Source organism: Globicephala melas, chromosome 5, assembly GCF_963455315.2.
Source record: "Globicephala melas chromosome 5, mGloMel1.2, whole genome shotgun sequence".
Classification (NCBI taxonomy): domain Eukaryota; kingdom Metazoa; phylum Chordata; class Mammalia; order Artiodactyla; family Delphinidae; genus Globicephala; species Globicephala melas.
Window position 1 is genome coordinate 30420894 of NC_083318.1, and position 21883 is coordinate 30442776.

At 39.1% G+C, this 21883-nt stretch overlaps 1 protein-coding gene across 1 annotated transcript in view; it reads left to right on the plus strand.

Moving 5' to 3' along the window:
• The first annotated feature begins 222 nt into the window (after nt 1-222).
• The window catches only part of COL25A1 (collagen type XXV alpha 1 chain), a 458442-nt gene continuing 436781 nt past the window's right edge, over nt 223-21883 (plus strand). The window contains exons 1-2 of the mRNA XM_070045559.1: nt 223-1185; nt 2265-2334. Coding sequence (XP_069901660.1) covers nt 889-1185; nt 2265-2334 — 367 coding nt within the window. The 5' untranslated portion in view covers nt 223-888. The remainder of the gene's footprint in view (nt 1186-2264; nt 2335-21883) is intronic.

A 21883-nucleotide genomic window follows, 5' to 3' on the forward strand; every position in this document is an offset into this window, starting at 1 on the left:
GCTCCCCGCCCGCCCCTCGGGGGTTCTCCCCGGCCCCACCCGCGGGTTGGGCGAAGGTGAATACATTATGCTAATGAGGCGGGCTTCTGCCCGGGCTTGGGAAGGGGGCGCACTGCAGTAGAAGCGGCGGGCTGGAGGCCCCGCGCCGGGAGGGGGTCGGGGGAGGGACGCCGCTGTCGGAGCGCGCGCGCACTTACACGCTCACACACACACTCACACACGAGCATCCCGAAGGGTATTTAAGGCTCGCAAACGCGAGGCTGCGGAGATACTTCGGGCAGCCGCGACTTCGGCCTCGCGACTCGCATTTTCTCCTTGGGAATTTCGTTTTCCTCTCTCCTCTCTCCCTTGGCCACCCCTTTTGCACTGCACTCTCGTGGTCTCTCTCAGCCCTTTCACCTGGAACTGAATCCAGGTGGGAAGCAGGTCGGCGTGAGGAAAGACACCGAATAGGTAGAAATAAGGCAAACTAACAGAGGCGCAACAGGTCCGGTGCTCTGCGGCGAGGGCGAGCGGCGGCCCCTCGCAGCGCCTTGGCCGCTGTCTCTTGGACCCCGCGCGGCCGCTCTCCTCAGAGGAGGACCCCGTCCTTTGAGGGGCCAGGAGGGACACCCGGGTGGGTTTCATTCCGGATTTTAGCTTATTGCCACCAGTCACCGGACTGAGGGTGCTTTTCACTCGCAGCTGGGAGGGGAGAAGAAAGCGGAGGATGGTCCACGTCTGCGGGTCTCGGCGCTGATCCATCGCCGCGCCCCGGCTCCGACTCCGCCAACTAGTTGTGCAGCCACCGGGACTGAACTTTGGAGGAAACGTCCTTTTTCTTTCTTTTACGATTATTGGAGGTGGTAGAGGGTGGGAGGCAAAGCCGAGACAGCCGACCCCGCCACGATGCTGGTGAAGAAGCAAGCAGGGAAAGGAGGGGGGCGGGAGCCGGGCTCTGAGGACCGGAGCCCAGCCGGGCAGCGTTGTGCCCGGACCGTGTCCCCGTGCGCCGCCCTGGCCGCCCTCCTGTCAGTAGTGGCCGTGATATCTTGTCTGTACCTGGGGGTGAAAACCAACGACCTCCAGGCGAGGATCGCCGCCCTCGAATCCGCCAAAGGAGACCCTTCCATCCGTCTGCTGCCTGATTGTCTGGATCAGCTCAAAGCAATGGTGCAAGAGAAAGTGGAGCGACTTCTGGCTCAGGTGTGAAAGGCTGGGGTGTTTTGCACGTGGATAACATCTTGCACAGGCGTGATTCTGTGTACATGACCAACCTCTGCCTTACTGTATGCAGACGTGGTATGGCTGTGTGTACACATATATGCTAGGCCACCATCTCTGCTCACTGTAGCATATATTTGTATATGCACACACTTTGATATCACCCTCTCTGTCTCTATCATCTTCTCTTACTCTTCTTAATGTTTGCATGCTAAACATATATGGAGGTCTAAAGGGGGGAAGGGTGGCCAGAAGGGCAGGGTGGCATTTCAGCTCTTTTTAGTTTCTGGAGTTGCATGTGGATCTTTTCCAATGTTGTGGAGAATATTCCTTGCAGAGATAACATCTGTTATATCCTTTTTAAGGTATAAGAAGGTTAGGGCCATAGGTGTTATTAATATGCAAAAGGGAATCACTCTTAAAAGTGAAATAATTCTACATATGATTTGAGATCAATTATTTCACACATTGAATGTTTTCATATTAAATGTTTAAAAAGAAAAAAAAATACTAGCTTGATTTTTTTGTAAAGGATGCAGTGCCATGGGTGTTTGTGAATGCAGAGCCATTGGAGTTGAGAGTTGAAAGGAATCTGTGTTATGTTTATCAAAACCAGGGGTGTTTTAACTACAGTTAGGGGGTTTTCTGGAACTTGCTCTTCCAACGGAGAGGCTGTTTGGCCGTAGTAGCAGGACAACATGATAAGCAGTTGACCTTTATGTGTAAAATACTGGTTGTTTTAAAACCCCTAGCTTACCTAGAACTGCAACATGTTAATGCTGGTTTTTTGCACTGACTGAATATGCCTGAGCTGAGAGAGAGGGTGATGGTAGTTGAAGAATGGAGAAAGATGTTACACAAATCCAACAGTCTTGATACCATGTGAATGGTCATTTTCTTTTTTTAGGACTTGGGTACTGTTACCTTTTGACTAAAGTCCAAGTACATATGTAAACGTTAGTTATGCAGGCTGGTAAATCAGGCATATGGCCAGAGTTCCTAAAGAATCCATTTTTCTACAATACTACTGATGATTGTTAATACCTCTTCTTTTCCTACAGAAATCCTATGAACATATGGCTAAAATAAGAATCGCAAGAGAAGCACCTTCAGAGTGCAACTGCCCAGCAGGTAAAATGGAACTTATTTCACAAAGTTTCCTCCATAGCAGAGCATTTTAAAACAAAGGTCCTGTGTCTGTCAAGTCTACCTGTAATAATAGTAAAGAAAGAATGCAGACTCAACTTACTTTAATAAAATCAACATGTCTGGGTAAAAGGATGGCAAATAAAGCCCCAGATATTATTTTAAGCAGCATACCAAGGTCTGTTAAGGGAAAGCAAAGAAGATAGAGATAATCACCAAAGAAAATACAGGCAAGATGATGTCTAAAGACAAAGTTCTTAGATTCAAAGATGGAAAATTATTCTTCAGTTTTATTCAATTTTAATATCTATGGTGAAAAGGACTGCAGAACACGTTAGATTTGAATTCCTTAGTGGCTAATGTTGCATTAGTACAGGTTTCTGTTTGACAAACGATTATGTTAGTAGACCTTGCCTGCTTTTATTTTCTATCAGAAAGGTTCTCTCGCCTATCCTATAGGAATGAGGACTGAAAGGAAATTAGTTCTTTATCTTGAGCTGTTCATTACAAACTATTGCATTCTCAATGACTTCTCAGAAAAGGATCTTATATTTTTACCATTTTTCTGTGTGGCTTTAGGGAACTATATTAATTTAATGACAGCATATTAGTAGAAGGATGAAGAAGAGAGACATTGATGAATAAAACCCCCTGGGTAATCATTCAATCTTCCTTCACAGACCTCTGAGGCTTGGTAGTCAGTCATCTGTAGACCTAAAATTTAGAAGCCCTTGGAATATATCCATTGGAAAATATCTAGTGGATTCAACTGATAAAAGTCGTGAAAAACTTCATGAGTCTTGAGAATTTTGTTTCAGATAAATGGTGTTAATGTATTTATGAATATTTTAGTTTCTTTGATCATCATGTATAGAAAAGTGAGTCTCTTACATTGTTTTTCATGTTTAGGAACATGATACTTAGATACTTACACTGTATGGAAAGGCTAGTTCCTGAATTTTTTTCACATTCTGAGGTTTTTTTGCCTCATGCTAATTTGTTTTGACACAGCTAAACCAGGCCCAATGTTTAGAAATTTCAAATGTCAACTCCTGATTGAACATCATAAAATTTTTACTATTTATGTTCTGCTATATTGTTGACCATAATGGAGCTGTATTTTTTAAAACTGAAGCCCTTTCAATTGAGAAGACATACACATTAGGTAACAGGAAAACAAAGAGTTAATGTTTTACATTGTAGGTTTCATTCTTAGTTGTTTTAAGTTGGGAAAGACCTCAGAAGTCAGAAATGCAAAGAAGGCACTTTTCTAGTGCAGGAATTAACTCCTAACAACCTCACCGGCCTGTAGGGATTATTTAAATTCCCAAGACAGTTGGTACAGGACTTCACTGATCATACCACTCAGAATCCACTGTTTTCTGTATACAGTACTCTTGCTAGCTGTGTGAAAAATAACTGGTATTTAATTAATTGGATTCTTAGTGAACTTGGTAAAAAGTAGAAAAGTGACAACCACAGCACTGAGGTTTTTTTCTGGGTATTTTAACTGCTTCATGATGTCTGATGTAAGCTGGTGGTTGAGGTCTAATCTGTAATCTGGAAGAAAGTCATTACATTTAGAGTTCACCTTATATTATCTTGGAAGATCATTTTGAACCATTTTTCTTCTTAACATTAATTTAACAATAAATGGTGATTTCACCATGGTAACAAATAAATAAATAATACATGGTGATTTCCTTGGCGTTTTTGTTGGCTCTCCCTAATGGCTGCTTTACTTTCTTGCCACCACTAGAGCTCCACATTACACCAGTTTTCACCAGGTTACTTGCGAGGTAAACTTTTGAAGGTGCATATTCCAACACACAGAATTAAACAGGTTTCTTGCTGACAAATCGCCGTTACAGAAACACTCTCTTCTGCTTGTGGAATAATTAGACATCATCAAAATAAAGGCATTATGTTGAAAATAGTATCCTGGGGAAAACCAGCTATTTTGAATTATGGTCAGTGAGGTATTGTTTTAGGGAATGAATGGGCTGGCCAAGAGGATTAGAAAGTAGATACAGTACTTCCCACCTGGTTTGGCTTTTACCTTCCTTTACAGTGACTAAGAGTTGTTACCCAGACATCTGTTCATAGGGCAGAGTGAGACAAGTCTGTGACCTCAGCTCAGTTCCTGTGGACAGATGCCCACCCCTTGAAGTTAACACTCTTGTTGACAGTCTCCGTCACAGAGCCAAGGACTGATAGCAAAGGACTAAAGCTGTGTTGTTTACGTTCACTTTTGATAGAATTCAGTCCCAGTGAAGTTTATCCAGGTAGGCTACAAGAAATTATAGAATTGAAAGCTTTTTTTTTTTTTTTTTTTAGCACAAGAAGGAACTTTTGTGGGAGAGGCATGATAAAGACTGTTACCGAATGGTTTTTCATTGAATGGTTTTTCATTGAATGGTTTTTCATTGAATGGTTTTTCAAGGATTCTCTCATTTAATCTTCACAACAACCCCGAGAGTTAAGTATTGGTAATCTCATTTTGCAGATGGAGAAGCTGAACTCAGAGAAAGTGACTAACTTAACATAGTAAAGGCAAGGTCAGGATTCATGCCCACATCTGACAGAATCAAAACCCAAAGTCTAATGAGGAATTGAGAATGAGTATAGGTTTTGGAACTGGACAGTTCTGGATTGGAATCTTGCTACCTTCCTCATAGGTTGATAATTTACCTGAAGTCTGGTGTATTATTGGCCATTCATTAGATGATAGCAGTTACTATTCTTTTTAATATATTGTGTGTTACTTGACTCTAATGTGTCCATGGGGACACATGATATAGGTGGGAAAACTGAGACCTGAAGATGTATAACTTGCTCAAAGCCTCATGGCTAGTTAATGGCAGCTTTTGGACTAGAACACCATATGCTTAATTAAACAAATATATCTGTAGATCATTCATTATTCAGATAATCAAATGAGTCAGTATCTCTTGGTGCTATATCAGTGAAGATATCATATTAGTCTACTAAATTATTTTTACCAAAATTATAGGAAAAACTTTTGACCTTGAGGTAAGCCATGATTGAAGTAGGTAGAACCCGGGCTTAAAAGAGTATGGGGATAAAGAATGTACTTACAGTCTTCGTACCACATGTTTACAAAAAGAAGCACTTTATCTGACTCATTTTCACACTTATTTTTTAACAGCTTTATTGAAATATATTTTATAATATTTAAGTGTATGACTTAAAGATTAAAAAAAATTATGGAGCTGGGCAGCCATTACCACAGTCCAATTTTAGATCACTTCATCATTCTCCAAAATTCACATTTACTTTTTTCATGTGCTCAGGAGAAGCTCTATTTCTTGAACATTTGCTTTAAAGAAACCTTGAAATAAAAATTTAAAAACCGTACAAATTAGAGTTCTGTTTAGCAGCATATTTGATTTAACAGTAGCTGAACCATGGAAATTCAGCTGTCATCTGTGGCTTGGCCTCTGTAAAACTTGACCTTCATAGGAGAGAATAAATCGGCTCTTTCCTGTGGCTGTACAATTCCATTCGGGGTTCTGTTCTTAGAGTCCTACATAAAGTATGTACAAATCAGGCATATTTATGGGAAGGTTTTAAGTTCCAACTGATAAAGAACACTGGGAACCAGGCAGCCAACCAAAAGATGTTTCGATCACAAAGGTTTCTGTACCTTACTCATTAGTTGTGTTGCCTGCCCAGGGTGTTAGATGAAAGAACCTCTGGGACATAATGGACAGAGAACGTGAGTGGGCAATAAAGAATCCAGTGTTCTAGTCTGGATGACCGATAGTGGGCTTTCTTCCATGACAACATTTCTGGAGGAGCAATCAGGATCTGCCAGTAGGACTGCTTTAATGATAGACCCTGCTATATTCAGATAAAGAACGTTTCCTGATCAAGGGGTTGCTTTAGTGTCATTGGGGTCATGGAATATAGATCTGTAAATTAGTTCAACAAAAAATTCTGAAGATATTATGTCTGACAAATGAGAGAAATTTGGGGGAGTCCTAAAGAGTATATTTAGGTATTCTTAAATCTTATTTTTGAATGAGGTATATTGATTTTCTCTCATACCAAATAAAATTTTGATAAAAGTATAGCAAAAGAAAGAAAGAAAAAAAAAAGAATCCAGAGTTCTAACCCTGGCTTTGCCATTAACATGTTGTACAATCTTGGGGAAATCACTTCCAAGAATGACTTACAGACTCTGTTTTCATATCTTCCAAATAGGAGTGTTGGATTAGAGTGATTTTGAAGGGCATTGTCAATTCTCCAGGTATGAAGACACTGTGTGTGCTAAATATATAGATACAGGAAAAATGCTGATGAACAAGGCAGACTTGGTATCTGCCCTCATGGCGCTTACATTTCAATGAGGATGACAGGCATTTAAAAATGACATGAATTTACAGGCATGACAAGTACAACCAAGAAAAAGTACAGTGTGCTTTGGAGCACATGACCAGAGTTTCTTCCATACTGTTAATACTATGGATTTTTTTTTTCTTTTCTTTGGGGGTGGGGTGGGAAAGAGAAATTCACAGTAGGAGAAAATCATAATATGAGAAAATCTGGCTTCTGATTACACATAAGAGCTCTAGCAATGGAAAAAAAGCTGGTTTGCATAGCCTCACCTGGCTTTTGGCTTTCCAAGAATTTATGGCCAGATGAAGGTGCACTGATAGCTGGTTTACGCTGATAGCCAACTGAAACAGAAAGTGGCTTTAATATATAAAAGGTTGCGGTAGATAGCATGGTGATCTGTTTGTCTACATTTCTCCTGAAAGCAGTGAGATTTGGGCTGAATAAGAGTTGAAACTTCCTGCCTGGTGGTACTGAACAGTTCCACTGGACCTGGCTCCTCTATGTTCACAGATAATGATGAAATAATGTAACACGTCTAGTCATCTACTCAGAGAGTTTAGCTAGAAATAAAAAAGATATATTCCATAATTTCCGAGGTTCTTCCACGTCCTCCAAGTCTATGAAAATGGTTGGATACAAAGTAAGATTAAATGTAGGCAAGTAGAAGTACCTCCGATTCACAAATATGAGTGATACAGCCTCTGGTGACTGCTTTTGTGTCATCGTCTCAATTTGGGGAGGAAATAAAGGTTAACTGTAGCTTTAAGGTTGTGCACCCTTTCCCATCATATGAGAAGACCTTTAAATTACCTTGCTAACGTAAATCTACTTTATCATATAAAACTGAATTTCCTACTAGCATGGTTTTTCACTCATGCTGTACATTTTTCTTAACCAGCTACAAGATGAATGGAAAGAGTGCATCAAGTAAGGACATAATAATGTATAGATTTTCAATTATGTAAGGTAAAGAATAGTCAGAAATGGATTTGTAGAAAGAAAGCAAATTAAAATGCCATAAATGTTAAAATGCCATAAATAACAGGCATTCCCTTCCTCTCCTAAGGCCAAACAATACAATGTGACATCTGAGTGCCTTAAAGTCTTCATGTTAAATGGTTTCAGTCCTAATGAGTACAGCAGTTTGGGTGTAACATTTTTAGTTGGTCAGTAGTGACAGCTGGCAAAATGCCTCGGTCACCTGAAGGACCGAGGTCAAATTGCCTCTTGAAGCGGTGTTCTTGTTTCTTAGTAGCTTCTCCTCTGTTTCTCTTGTCTAAAAGTCATTAAGAAGCAGATCCTTCAAATATTCTTTTCTCTTTCTTACTTTAGTAATTCTGTTTTTCCATGAGCCGGGAATTATTTAAGAGAAGGATATGCATTCTGCATAAGTGTTAGTTCTTTCTAGCTCACTTGAAGAATGTGTAGGTACAAATAACCTCTCAGGATCTTAATAACCTGTAGTGCTTCTGATTGGTTTGTAACTATGTAAAGTCAACCACGTGGCGTTTTAAAAAACAGTATTTGAATGTCAAGATTAGGTCTAGGAATGAAGGAGGAGGGCATCCTCTCATCGACAAGATTAGGTGAATGGAGAGCTGGTGGGGAAACGTGTCAGAATCTGGACCGTTTTACAGTTCAGGGAGGCATTGTCTGCTGCGGGGGGAACCTCACTAGACACTCATCAAAATGACATCAATCTATGTTATCCTGAGTGGAAACCATCCAAAACCTATTATGAAAAAGTGTTTTTATTCCATCCTTCCACATTATAGATGCTACTTGGTGGTTTGTTGGAAGCTGAGAATGGGAAAACAATGTATGTGTCAGTCTGGGCTGCAGGCAAAAGCCCAGGATGTGACTGCTAAACACAGAAGCATCCCCACCCTCCCTGTTGGCCAATATGGGTGAAGTTCCACACAGTGGTTTAATGCACCATGATATTTAACACTTATTTTTTAGAATTTGTGTTAAAAATGACTGTGGCACACCTGCATACTGAATTCTTAGACATGCGTAGTTAGTTTCATTTGGGATGTGTTTAGCAACGTTGCAATTAAAAAATGTTTTATGGTCAACTTTTAAAAAGGAAGAGATGCAGAAGAGTGGGAAGCAGAAGTAAGTGGAAAGCACTTACAAATTAAAATTGAGCACTTTTCATTGGTATCATATATTCCTTCACTGGAGTATTCTATGCCCTTTAAATGATAGGATACCTTGAAGAAATGCCACCAGATGGCAGGCACCTTCCTTTCGTGACCACAAGGAGGGAGAACTGAGCTGAATAGTGGGACTTCCTCTGTTCTGTCAGCTCCTTCTCACTTAAATTCCTAGCAGACTTCTGTTTGCTATGGAAAAGTATAATGGAAGGAGCAAGTAATTTCTTCCATCTATGTTTGAAGACTAGACTGTCCTATCAACTTTAAGATATTTAGAATAACCTAGTAAATTTCACATTTGTATTAGTCAAAACGTTCAGTTGTTTAGTAGATAAATTCACGTATATGAACTTGAGACTTGTATTCTAATAGCTAGAATAAATGAACTAAATGTAATTGAATTTACCAGTTGGAGATTTTGTGCTTATATTTTGTAATTTCTCAGAATCAAGAATCATTTGGAATCACTATCGTGATTTTGACGTCACTTCATCTGGAGTCTGCATTTCAACTTCAGTCACCACATAATGTGATAGTTGGGATGCGTTCTTTATTTTTCTCCTACTGTGTCCCTTAGTCTGATCACTTCGTCTGATTTGCCAGGAATGCCAAAAACTGTCTGTTTATTTGTATATTCATAATTTAGATTTTAGGAGCTCTAGGCTTCTGAATTATGTACACAGAGTTTTTATTCTTATATTTTACATGTAGTCAGCACATATTTAAATACAGTTTTCATGTTTAGGCTAAGTGGCTGAGTAAATTGGATGAATCGTAGGCAGCGCTAGCTTGTGCATTATGGTAATATCAAGAGTCAGAATATATCTAACTAGAAGTAGGCCTGGTCGTGTCAAAGGTAAAACCTACTTTCCTTTTTTTTTTTTTATCAAAGAGTTCACATGTAACGGAGAGTGAAAAGGGGGAGGAAAAAGCCACCCTTATCTTGTAATCTCTTGGAATCATATCTCTTTACCATCACATTTATCAAGCTTGGTACTTTAGAGTTCCTGTTATAATGTAAATCTGGACAATTGTTAGAGAGTTGGAGCAATTCTCCATTATAGCTCTGTCCCCAGCACCCTCTTTTGCTCTCGTAGCAGCTAATTGCAGGGAGAAATCTCATAGGAGTCTCTCCGTCCAGTCTATAACAGGGCCAGAATCGTAGTATTACTTTTGATCCTTGAGATGCTAGAATTAAATAGGCCTGGAAAGTTGGCACAGTTCTTTCCCAATATTCCTGTATCTTAGGTCAATTCTGACAGTTATTAAAGGTAAGTTGTTTGTATTACGCTTCTAGGAATTGTGAAACTCCAATTTCTGTCCCAGGGGATCCAAAATCCTGCTGGCATTTTAAAAATGTACATGATATGATCATAAGATAAAATATTTCCATGAACCATGCATAAAAATCAACCATTTGACTTTAAAGTCATGCTAGAATTGCTGTCAAATTCGAGGGCTTTGCCAGTGAACTTTGGAATACTAAAAGTCGTTTTTCTACTAAAAAAATAGGGCTCAAGGTCAGAGCAGACGAAGTTCGAATGAACACAGGCACCTTAAATAGCTGCCTTTCTGAGGATGGTTATTAACCTGGTTGGGGGTCAAGTGAGTTAAGTGTGTCAAGGACCAGGTGTCCCTGTGGGCAGACCCTGATGCTAACTGCTAAGTGGTCTCACAGGGTAATTGCCTTCTACTTCCTGAGGGAGTGGGTTGTGATTCCATTTCTACCAATCTCATTTATGAGCTCCATGGCTGGGGTTCTGGTTTGTATCTGTGTACCTCTAGGGCTTATTGTAGAGTTCTCTACAGAAAGTTAGCTATAAAAATTCGTAATGATTATAATGAAGATCTGTCAACTTGATTTGGTTGAGAACTTTTATTGTGGCTTATCTCTTTACATACACTAATATCCTTATCCCCATGCCTTTTAACATTTTCCCTGAGGTCTTTGTGAGCCAAAACATATTAAAAATAATACAAACCTTAGAGTTCAAGTGGTTCAGGTGTTTTCTAGCATTTCTCAAGGAGGCTGAACCTTTAGAAAATATCTTAGGAGGAAATCCAGTATATGAAATTGGATACAATGTCAGCTACACACACAATGATTGACCTTGGAGGTCAGAGGGGACAGAGGCCAAAACCCTATATGGTTTTTCTTTCCGTTGCCCACCCCACTCCCTGCCTGATGGCCCCTGAGGATCTCCAAAGAACCTTAGGAATCCATTGGATACTGTTAGAAAATGACTGGAAGTCCAATCTCCACTGTGATCCCAGCTCCTCTGTCTAGGGATACCATATGTTGGTCAACACATAACTCATCTCCAAATTCTGTAACTACAAACATTACAAGGAATGATGGAAGCAAGATTACTTATTAAAATGAATAGAATCCAGAAATGACTGTTAATATAATACCGTTCTTTAATGGGTTTTAGTAGTATAGCAAAGGAGATGTAATAATAGAGGTAGTGCTGGAAAGCTAGAAAAGTGCATTGTGTAATTGAGCGTGGGACTGTGCATCAGGAAAGCAGCATCTCACCTCACCCCTTGTCTTCAAGTCACTTATTTTTTTAAGCTTTCAAGTCATTACATTGTTCTTGTTTTTTATGACAGTTTTTTTGTGTGTGTTTTTTTCCCATTTCTTCCTTTGTATTTTTGCTTATTCTTTAATTTTGGTTATTAATATGGGGCTTTCTCACCAAGTTACAGCAATCTATTGCCTCTTCTGTATATTTATTTAAAGCAATTGATTTTTTTCAACTAATAGTGAATACTTGGTTTGCAAAGTAGTGTACATAAAGTAACTATTCCCAAATTATATTATTTATACAAAATTTATATTGTGAGAAAGTTGTTATTAAAGATACTTCCAAGATCTTTGAGACTTATTGATTTGATTCTTATTTGTGTTAAACTGATGATGTTTATGTATTAAAATTTAAATTGACAGTACAATGTGAATATATGAATTGTGCATCTGTGTTTAAATAATAATAGGAAAAATCTTCAGGAATTAACAACATTTTAGCCAATACTGAAGGGTTATATGTAGTATATTTCAGAAAGAAAGTGTAGATCTGGGCACAACCATTCTGTAACAAGTACTGCAAAAAGAAGTTTGAAAGACAAAACTCTTCCTCCCATTGAGGTGAACGTCCAGCGTCATCAGCAATGCTGTTTACTGTATGAGTAGCTAGCTGTGGACAGTAGTTTGGTCAAGTGCAACACCTTGATTTTCTTATTGGGCAGATAGTAGAATGACAACTGTACAAGTTATTAAGTTTTGGTGAGCAGTTTATTTTCTCCTTAATACACAGTCTTTTTTTTTTTAATTAATTAATTAATTTTTGGCTGCCTTGGGTCTACGTTGCTGCTCGCAGGCGTTCTCTAGTTGCGGTGAGCAGGGACTACTCTTCGTTGCAGTGCACAGGCTTCTCATTGCGGTGGCTTCTCTCGTTGTGGAGCGCAGGCTCTAGGCGTGAGCTTCAGTAGTTGTGGCTCACAGGCTTCCGTAGTTGTGGCTCGCGGGATCTAGAGCCCAGGCTCAGTAGTTTTGGCGCACGGACTTAGTTGCTTCGCATTACGTGGGATCTTCCTGGACCTGTGTCCCCTGCATTGGCAGGCGGATTCTTAACCACTGTGCCACCAGGGAAGTCCCACAGCCTTAAACTCTGGACTTCCAGGAATTCTGGAAGAGAAAAATGACTTTTCTTTTTTAAGTTCCTTTGCCTTTTGAGAGAAGACAATTATTAGTAAAGCAGCAAAGGTAGACTGACCAAGTACTAACGGCTGGAAAGACCAAGTATACCAGCCAAAGCTATTGTGAGCTGCAAAAAAGAGGTCTAACCAAACAAACTGTATTCCCTAAATTTACTGTCAAAACCCTACGGTTATACGGACAACTTCCCAGGAGTTTAAGCAGCAAGCTTGACAGCGTGGCTTAGTACTACTTTACATGTTATGCATCTGGAAGTTTTTAATAAAAGAAAAGCTCTAGCGTTGAGAAACTACATCCGTAAAGAAACCAGGGCCTTTATGTCCTTCTGTGTAGTTTCCTTCCCTGCATAGTTACTTAATGCTTTAGATTTCAGCTACTTCTGATACTCTCCTGAACATTACTTTGGTTCTGCAATCAAGTTCTGTATGAGGAATGCTATGTGTTGGTGGTCAACTTTACGTTACCATTTTTGGAATGTTAAAAAGAAAGTTAACTTATTTTTATGGCCAAAAGTATCCTTGAATTGAGAGGTCTGAGGTATATTTTCTGTTTTCTGTGTGTGACCCCATGACACATTAGACTCAGAATGTATTTTATTCTTTTAAGCCTTCATCTGTTTGAGTAGAAAACCCTTGCTTCCAGCCCCAATCCTCAAGAAGAAATCCCAGATAGAGGAATTTTGTAATCGGTCACATTTATCCCCTAGATATGTATATCATACATCATTTTTCTCCTCATTTTCAATTTTTTAGTCTCCATTTTTGTTTAACTGTAGTCATATACCACTAGCATTTTGAACATTCACATGGCTTTATAGTTATAAGTTGTGATGAGATTAATAATGTTCATTGAACTTCTGAAAACCAAGAATGAACACAACAAACACACCCAGAGACAGAGATGAACAAGCATTGTCCTAAAGTGAGCTGTTGTTGGCAAACAGAGTGGACAAGGTTGTCTTTGGGATGTAGCCATGTACTACCTAGGAGACTACAAAAATAGAGGGTCTTCTATACTCTTGAATGAGAACTCCCATTCTAGTCAGGCCTCTCTCCTTTCCACCCTCTCTTCCTCCCCTTCTCTAGCATGAATATAAACTCTATTTTTGTCTCCATTCAATGGATGACACTCTGCCTGGCCTACAGTCCACCTCTAATTTGACCATTCAGGGACTTTGTCACCCTTAGGTCCCCAAACCTCTAGGCTTTTCCTGGGCAATAGCTATACTTGTGATTAAATCCAGCAGTATAACTGAGAAAACATCAGTGGTAAATATCAATATTTCTCCCAAATTTCAAAAAGTAACTAATTGTTTCTCCAAAACTACTGTTAAAAAATTTTCAAAAAAGGTAAAACCATGACTTTCCTACAGATAGAAAATGAACGTGTTAATGACTTCACTTAAATCATGAAAGAAGTAGGTGGTGAGATGTGATAACCAGTTCAAAGGAGAATTTAAAGATAGACACATTTATAGTTGTAGAATATTGAAATTGATGTCTAAATGGAGGCAAAACTGGACTTTGCCACAGGGAGGGAGGCAAGTCAATTGCACTCAGCCAGAAAGAATTTGCATGTCTATAGACAAGATTTGGCTTTGTTGTTAGTTATCTACAACTTACAGAGTTTTAAAATAGCTCCCAAAGAATCAGAATGGCATAAGTAGGAAGGGTGTGCTCTAGGCAAGGCAGAGTTTTCTGCTGGAGTGTGTATTTCCCCCCTACATTACACTAAAGCAGCTTTACAGGAAAAAATTCTTTAGGTAAGCATTTTTTTTTTCTCTTTAGTGTAGTAAGGGTTATTTATTTTTTGTCTTTATCCGTGTTCGTATCTTGTGGTGCTCAATTTTCTTATTGTTGCTAAAAGTACTTAAAGGACAGTTCCTTTCAGTTAGGCTTTATGTACTAGACCCATGGGGGGGGGGAGTGCTGATCGCTGTGCCTATATTACTGGCATGATGTATGTAAGTAGTCTTTAAAATGGTAACACTGAAAATTTGTTTAAGGTAGAGACCACTTTGGAAGACTCAGCTTCCTGTATTTGGGTATCCGTGAGTAGTTTCACTCATGTAAAAGAAGGAATTGCTGACCTTGCTCTTGCATTTTGGTACACTAGGCCCAGGCAATTACATTTACATAGGCCGTATTTGCCTGGTGTGAGCATGTGGTTGCCTCTGGGATTCTGTGCTGCTATTTTGGGCATCCTGGCTTTGACTTCAGTTACCTACTAGTTTGGCTTTCCGTTGGACACTCCATCCAATTCCCTTCGTATTCATTCATGCGTTGCTACTTCAGACAGCTTGTCTTTAGTCCATACTCTAAGATTCATTTCCTGTTCTTGGCCAGTCACCTCTCCTGTTGTCCCTGCATTGTTTGATCTCCCTCCCCTTCTGCCACTACCTGCCCACACTGTCCACTTACCAGCATCCCAAACAGCTCAGCCCTCAGCTGCCCAGGTGTATGGATGCTCTTCTTTTTTCCTACCTGTTTCAGTTGCTGCCACCTTTTGGCTGAACCCACTGGAATTTTGGCAGAAGAATGGCTGAAGCTAGATAACGGCACTGTGTATACATTCTAGGAAGAAAGTATGTTAGGATAGGGGCTGGGTGAGGGCCGATACGTTGAAAGTACACGGTGAGCGGTGGTTTTTTTGGTAGGGAAATATTTAGCTTCGTCAGAAGCAGCTTATGTTCTGGTGGTCCCATATTACTAGATGGAGGAGAGAGTTGATTATAAATATTAAATATTTTGGATATTAGTATGTCAAATTTCTATATTGTGGGTAGTAACTGACCTTTGGTATTACCTCACTCCAATCACCTCTGGCAAAGGTGGAGGGGTCATGTGTATAGTAGTCTTTAAACAGTTTTTAATTCAATTAATAAAATATTTATTGCTATTAACTATGAATGAGACCCAGTGCCATATGCTTTACTATTTAAAGAAATAAGTAGGCTGCTAAGCTCTTATGAAGGAACAATGGTGTCAGATATGTAGACTGGACTATAAGAGAAGTAAAAGCTACAAAAGTATAGCCTGTAGCCAACTGTATCCAATTTTAATGGATTTAAAACTATAATGATAATTGGTATTTGAACTCATAATTCCACTTCATTTACTTTTCATAACTTCAAAAATAGCAACATGTTGTTAGAGGAGTTGATATTTGAATTTCTAAAAGACTTTTTTCTAGAAAATGGAAAAGTTCTCTAATGAGTACTGTGATACTTTGCAGAAATGACGGTGACATACCAATTAGATGGTTTTTCTGAATATAAATTATATATTATAATTTAATATACATTTGTTATATATTATTATTAATATATATTTATATATATATAACTTAATATATAGTTTCTGAATATAAATGATCTCTGTGAGTTGTTAGGTCAAGTGTAACATTTTTAACCCCTCTCCAGTGTACTTTCCATGGCAGTTATCTTTAAGGAGACTTGCAGGGTTTCTTAAATGTCAGTTCAGATTCTATGGCCATGTTTTCTAGTGAGGAGAGCATCTCTGGGTCTTGGCTAGCCTCTCTTGGCTTTTCAAGGACAGAGGTCCATTCAGGTGGCCTTAAGTAACAGTGGTGCAGGGCCTCTCAGCTTTGTTCCCGCTGACATCTTGGACTGGATAATTCTTTGTTGTGGGGGGTGGTCCTGTGCATTGTAGAATGTTTAGCAGCATCCCTAGCCTCTCCTGACTCGATACCAGTTGCACTCAATTTCCATAATGAAACAGTGTCTCACCGTTACCAGATGTCCCCCAGCGGTCGAAATCACTGCTAGCGATTTCAGGATACCCAGTGAGTAAGGAAGGCAGGAATATCAACTCTGCAGCTGGCTCCTCTAGAACAGGGGTCCCCAACCCCTGGGCCATGGACTGGTACCCGTCCGTGGCCTGTTAGGAACTGGGCCGCACAGCAGGAGGGGAGCAGCCGGTGAGTGAGTGAAGCTTCACCTGTGTTTACAGCCGTTCCCCATCGCCGCTCCCCATCGCTCGCATTACCATCTGAGCTCCACCTCCTGTCAGATAAGCAGCGGCATTAGATCCTCATAGGAGCAGGAACCCTACTGTGAATTGCGAATATGAGGGATCTAGGTTGCATAATCCTTGTGAGAATCGAATGCCTGATGATATGAGGTGGAGCTGAGGTGGTGATGCTAGTGCTGGGGAGCGGCTGCAAATATAGATCATCATTAGCAGAGAGGTTTGACTGCACAGAGACCATAATAAATCAATTGCTGGCAGACTCATATCAAAACCCTGTCAGTAACTGGCAAGTGAAAACAAGCTCAGGGGTCCCACTGATTCTGCATTATGGTGAGTTGTATAATTATTTTATTATATATTACAATGTAATAATAATAGAAATAAAGTGCACAATAAATGTAATGCACTTGAACCATTCCAAAACCATTCCCCCAGCCCCCTGCCCCCCGATCCATGGAAAAATTGTTTTCCATGAAACTGGTCCCTGGTGCCAAAAAGGTTGGGGACCGCTGCCCTAGAAGAATAGGAGATGGGAGGTGGTCAGGACAGTCAGGACGTATTATCATCCCCTCAGCAGGAGGCGTCCAGTGCAGTGTCCTCTGAGCTTAAGAATTTTATCTCTGCTTCTACTGCTTTTGTCAAGGCCACTTCTCTTTTCTCCCTGTGGCTGCTTCTCTCTTTTTACCTGGTGGTCAAAGTATTGCCCAAGGTCGACCTCTTTCTTTGTGTGTGATTACAGCATTGTTGTTATTATTATTAAAATAATACATGCATATGACAAAAAAGCAAACATTTGTATTAAAAATGGTACACTCCTCGCTAGAGGAGTCTACTGTTATTAGTTTGTTGTGTATCTTCCCAACACAAATTGATTTACATCATTCTTTCTAAAGGCTGTAATCTGTTGTATAAATGTACCACAGTGTATTCAATAAAAAGGCAGATCACTTTTGAAAGTTCAGATATTGCTTCCTAGTTCTGGTTTTCCTGTTTCCTGAGGAAGATTGCTTTGATTTGTACTTCTATTTCACACAGCCTAAAGCTGTATGTGTGGGAGCTTAATAAATAGTTGTTGATGAAAGGTACTACTGATGTGATGTGCTGATGATAAATATTTAACAACTGCTCTCAAAAAAAAAAAGCCCCGATTTGTAGCATTTGTAGATTTCCAAGGTGTGACTATCCTACCAGAGTCAGAATTGAATTCCCTCAATTGCAAGTTAACAAAGTGGCATTAGAAAGTGATAAGTTTGGGTGTTTATTAGCTTTGTTTTTAATATAATTTACTTCATTGTAAGTTTATATAATTTAACTTTTAACAATGACTGTTTAATGATGGGCTTGCAAAATCCTGCAAAATGACAACTGGATCTCCTGAGTCAGCTTCTGGTACCCGTTGGCACTGGTGTCCTTGATTCCATATAGAGTGTACTGCGTGGTTCTTGGTAATATCTCCAAGTGGTAATGCTGTCTCTGATAGTATTTTAGAATCTCAATGCGGGGAGGGTCTTTAAGGGTTATCCAGACTTACATTTGCACCTGGTACTTGAATTCCCTCCGTGACATTCTGGTTAAATGGTCATTAACTTCTGATTGTCTCTTGAATAGACCATTCAATCTTTAGACTGGTTTATTAAAAAGTTTCTTCTGTTTGTTAGGTTAAAATTCATCTTCTTGTGGGCATTCATTTGATTCTGTACACCATCCCCACCCTGCATCATAAAAAATAAATCAAATACCTCTGTCCTATGACAACTCTTCAAATATTTGAAATCACCTATTGTATTTCTTATTGAGGTTTTTATTTTTGGAATAAATGCCCTTGACTCATTCAGGCATTTCGGGTTGTCTACTTCTTTCTTAAAGTGTTGCACATTGATTTGAATAAAACTCCAGATGGCCTGGCGGGCATATATACCGGAGGGAGAGAGAAGAAAACTTCCCTAGTTCTGGATACTGTTACTGCTGATTAATGCAGCCTAATATTACAGTAATTTTCTTGCTTGTTCCATAATTCTATTAACTGTCACTGAGCTTAGCATTGGTGAAAACCCCTAATTATTTTTCATTTATGCTGCTGTTACATCCTGTCTTTCTCACTCTTAATTTTATAGTTTTGGTTTTTTTTAGGGGGAGGGGGAGGCAAATCAAGCCTTTATATTATATTTATTCACTAAATTCTCATCTATTTTTATAGAATCCAACTTCAGCCTTGTCAGAATTTGTTAGGATCATGATTCTTTCAATACATTTCCAACTCATCTTGGCTTCATATGATTTGGAAATTTGATGAACCGACCAACATTGTTTTCTTCGGATTCTGTGATGAAATGCCTGAGCTTAAGAGAGCTCAGGACAGAACCAAGTGGCTTTCTAGTAGTCTTTCCCTTAGGTTGCCATTAATCTATTTATGAGTACCTTTGGAATTGTCTTTCTACCAGTGATCCATGCACTCAGTTGTCTTGTCTTTTGTTTATTGCAATGTGTCCAGCTGTGTTCCTCAGAACACCATTTCCTTTTCTTGTTAACAAACATTCTGAGGAAGGAAGTTTCAAGACAAATTAGAGATGCACGGGGTTAAACAAATATAAGCAGATTTATTTACTGTAGGATTTGTGTATTGTGAATCTCCAAAATGGGGAATATAATATATCGTGTTTTAACTGTTTATGGTCATGGAACATTTTTTTTCTGTTTAGATAAAAAATATGTCTAAGAGCAAATTGTTTTGTGGGTTGATAAATGTTTACATTAAACTAGTGTATCCTATCATCAAATTGGAGTGTAAGACCTACCTAAAAGCATTCACATAGCTTAAAAAATTCTTTTTATTGAAGTATAGTTGCTGTACAATATTACATAGGTTACAGGTATACAAAATAGTGATTTCTAATAGTGATTTTTAAAGGTTATAGTCCATTTATAGTTGTTATAAAATATTGGCTATATTCCCCGTGTTGTATAATATATCCTTGTAGCTTATTTTATACCTAATAATTTGTACCGCTTACTCCCCTACCCCTATGTTGCCCCTTGCTCCTTCCCTTTCCCCATTAACAATTTCTCTCTTTTTGTGCCTTTTAATTATTTTAATGCTTTTATAAATAACTTCACAGTGAATAATCTGATATATAAGTCTTTGTGTGGATCACTGGTAATTACCTATAAGTGGAATTGGTGATTCAAATATTATAAACATTTCTACAGCCCATAATGCATACAAATTGCACATTAGAAAGTGAATAGAAGTGCTGATCTCTTGGCATCCTCCCTGGCATGGTAGGGAACTTTTGAAGGCAGGGGGTAATACAACCATAGGATAAAGAATTAGCAAATGGTATTTAAAAATATTTTAAACTGTTCTTGATTCTATAGTTAAGTGAAATATTCTCACAATTCCTTCCAAAGTCTGTTCATTTTTTCACCATTTAGCTCTGGTTTAGTTTTCATGCTATAGAGGGAAAAATATTCTAGTGTTCTAAGTACAAAAGAGTATTCTGATTATAATAATCATTTCTGAAGCACTTGACTGTTCTTGAAGTTTTGTCCTGAAGGCTTTGCAGAAACTTTGGTTTCTTTTGCTCTTATTCAATGGAAAGATGGATTTAAAATGCAGTCAGTAATCTATCAACATTCTACTGTACTTTTGGAGTAGCTGAAGAATTGCTTAATATGAACTTTATTATTCATATAAAAACACGATTTCATGGAGAGGTGAACTAGTTTCTCAAACGTACTTGAAGCAAAAACAGAATGTAACGGCGTGACTCATCAGTTTCCCCATTAAGTTGGTTTTCTGCTGCCTGCAGGATGGGATACTGACATATTCTGTAAACTCAGCAAGAATTCATGATTATATTGACAGTGCATTTGTCTATAACTTAGAAAGAACAGTCCCTGTTCTAGGGGTTTTCAAGGAAGGGAAGTGTTTTCAAGGAAGAAAGTTTAGTAGAGTGACTAGCAAATGGGCTTATATAGTCTTAAAAAGGAAAACACCCACTGTTGTTTTCTTTACTTCAGTGTTGCTCCTTATTAAATAGCTGGACAAAATCTTTTAAACCAGTATTTTGGGGAAAAAACAGACTAATAACTGTTACATAACCATGAAGAGCTTGGAAGTGGCTTTTCCTATTCTTGAATGCGTACTGTAAAAACAAGAAATAAATAAAGGCAGCTTAAGGTGTGGAGTGCTAGTCCTTCCTTGCAAAGTTAGAATCTCTTCTGTTTGATTAAAAAGGAAGCTAAAATGTCAAAATAACTGTTCTTTCCGTCCCTCTTTTTTTTTTTTTTTTTTGCGGTACGCGGGCCTCTCACTGCTGTGGCCTCTCCCGTTGCGGAGCACAGGCTCCGGACGTGCAGGCTCAACGGCCATGGCTCACGGGACCAGCCGCTCCGCGGCATGTGGGATCCTCCCGGCCCGGGGCACGAACCCGTGTCCCCTGCATCGGCAGGCGGACTCTCTACTACTGCACCACCAGGGAAGCCCCCGTCCCTCTAACTTTTAAAAATACCGTATTTATTTGGAATCTACGTTTTCTAATGTTTTTGGAAAAGAGAAGAATTTAAAAAAATATAATAAGCTGATGTCAGGGATTTGTTCAAGACTGCAATTTTCAGCTCATGATATAAAGTCATTTCATAGCAAACTCACACTCTAGTTGCTTGAGTGCATTCTTAATCACAAAAGAAAAATTAAGCAACGTCTTGAAACTTTTTAGGTTTCTTTTAGTAAGTCTGCTGGTGCTTAGCAAAGAGGCCTTCTGACTCTGTTGAGACTTTTAGTAAAGCCGACACAGAACAGATGAGGTAAATAACCATCACTAGCCTTGACATCAACATGAACTTCAATCATGGTCTACCGTTTTTTTTTTGACCATAGAGTACATTTTTCATAAGTAAGATCCATGCCACGGAAGTTAGTCATGCAGTTTTTTTACCTGAACATCCTCAGTAATTATCTCGAATTTTCTAAATGCAACTTTATCATTCTGCAGATCAGCAAGGCTCATTTCGAAAACATGACCCTTGAGGTCATCAGGTCAACATTGGTTTCTTGAGTTCTTGTGACTAGTGTTTTTCCTATAGTTCTCAGAGCTAGTGGTTTTACATCCTACCAATCTTATTTAGAAAATAGATCAACCACTTTCTTCTTGGCTCCCTTTTTGCTGCCTTGCATAAGGCTCTTGTTCTTGCCGACCACCGTGGTGCTGCTTTGAGAGCCAAAAGGGTGTGTTTCCTATAAAATTGATAAAATTCAGGTTAAGCATTTTTGGCAAGAATATTTTATAGGTGATACTGTCTCA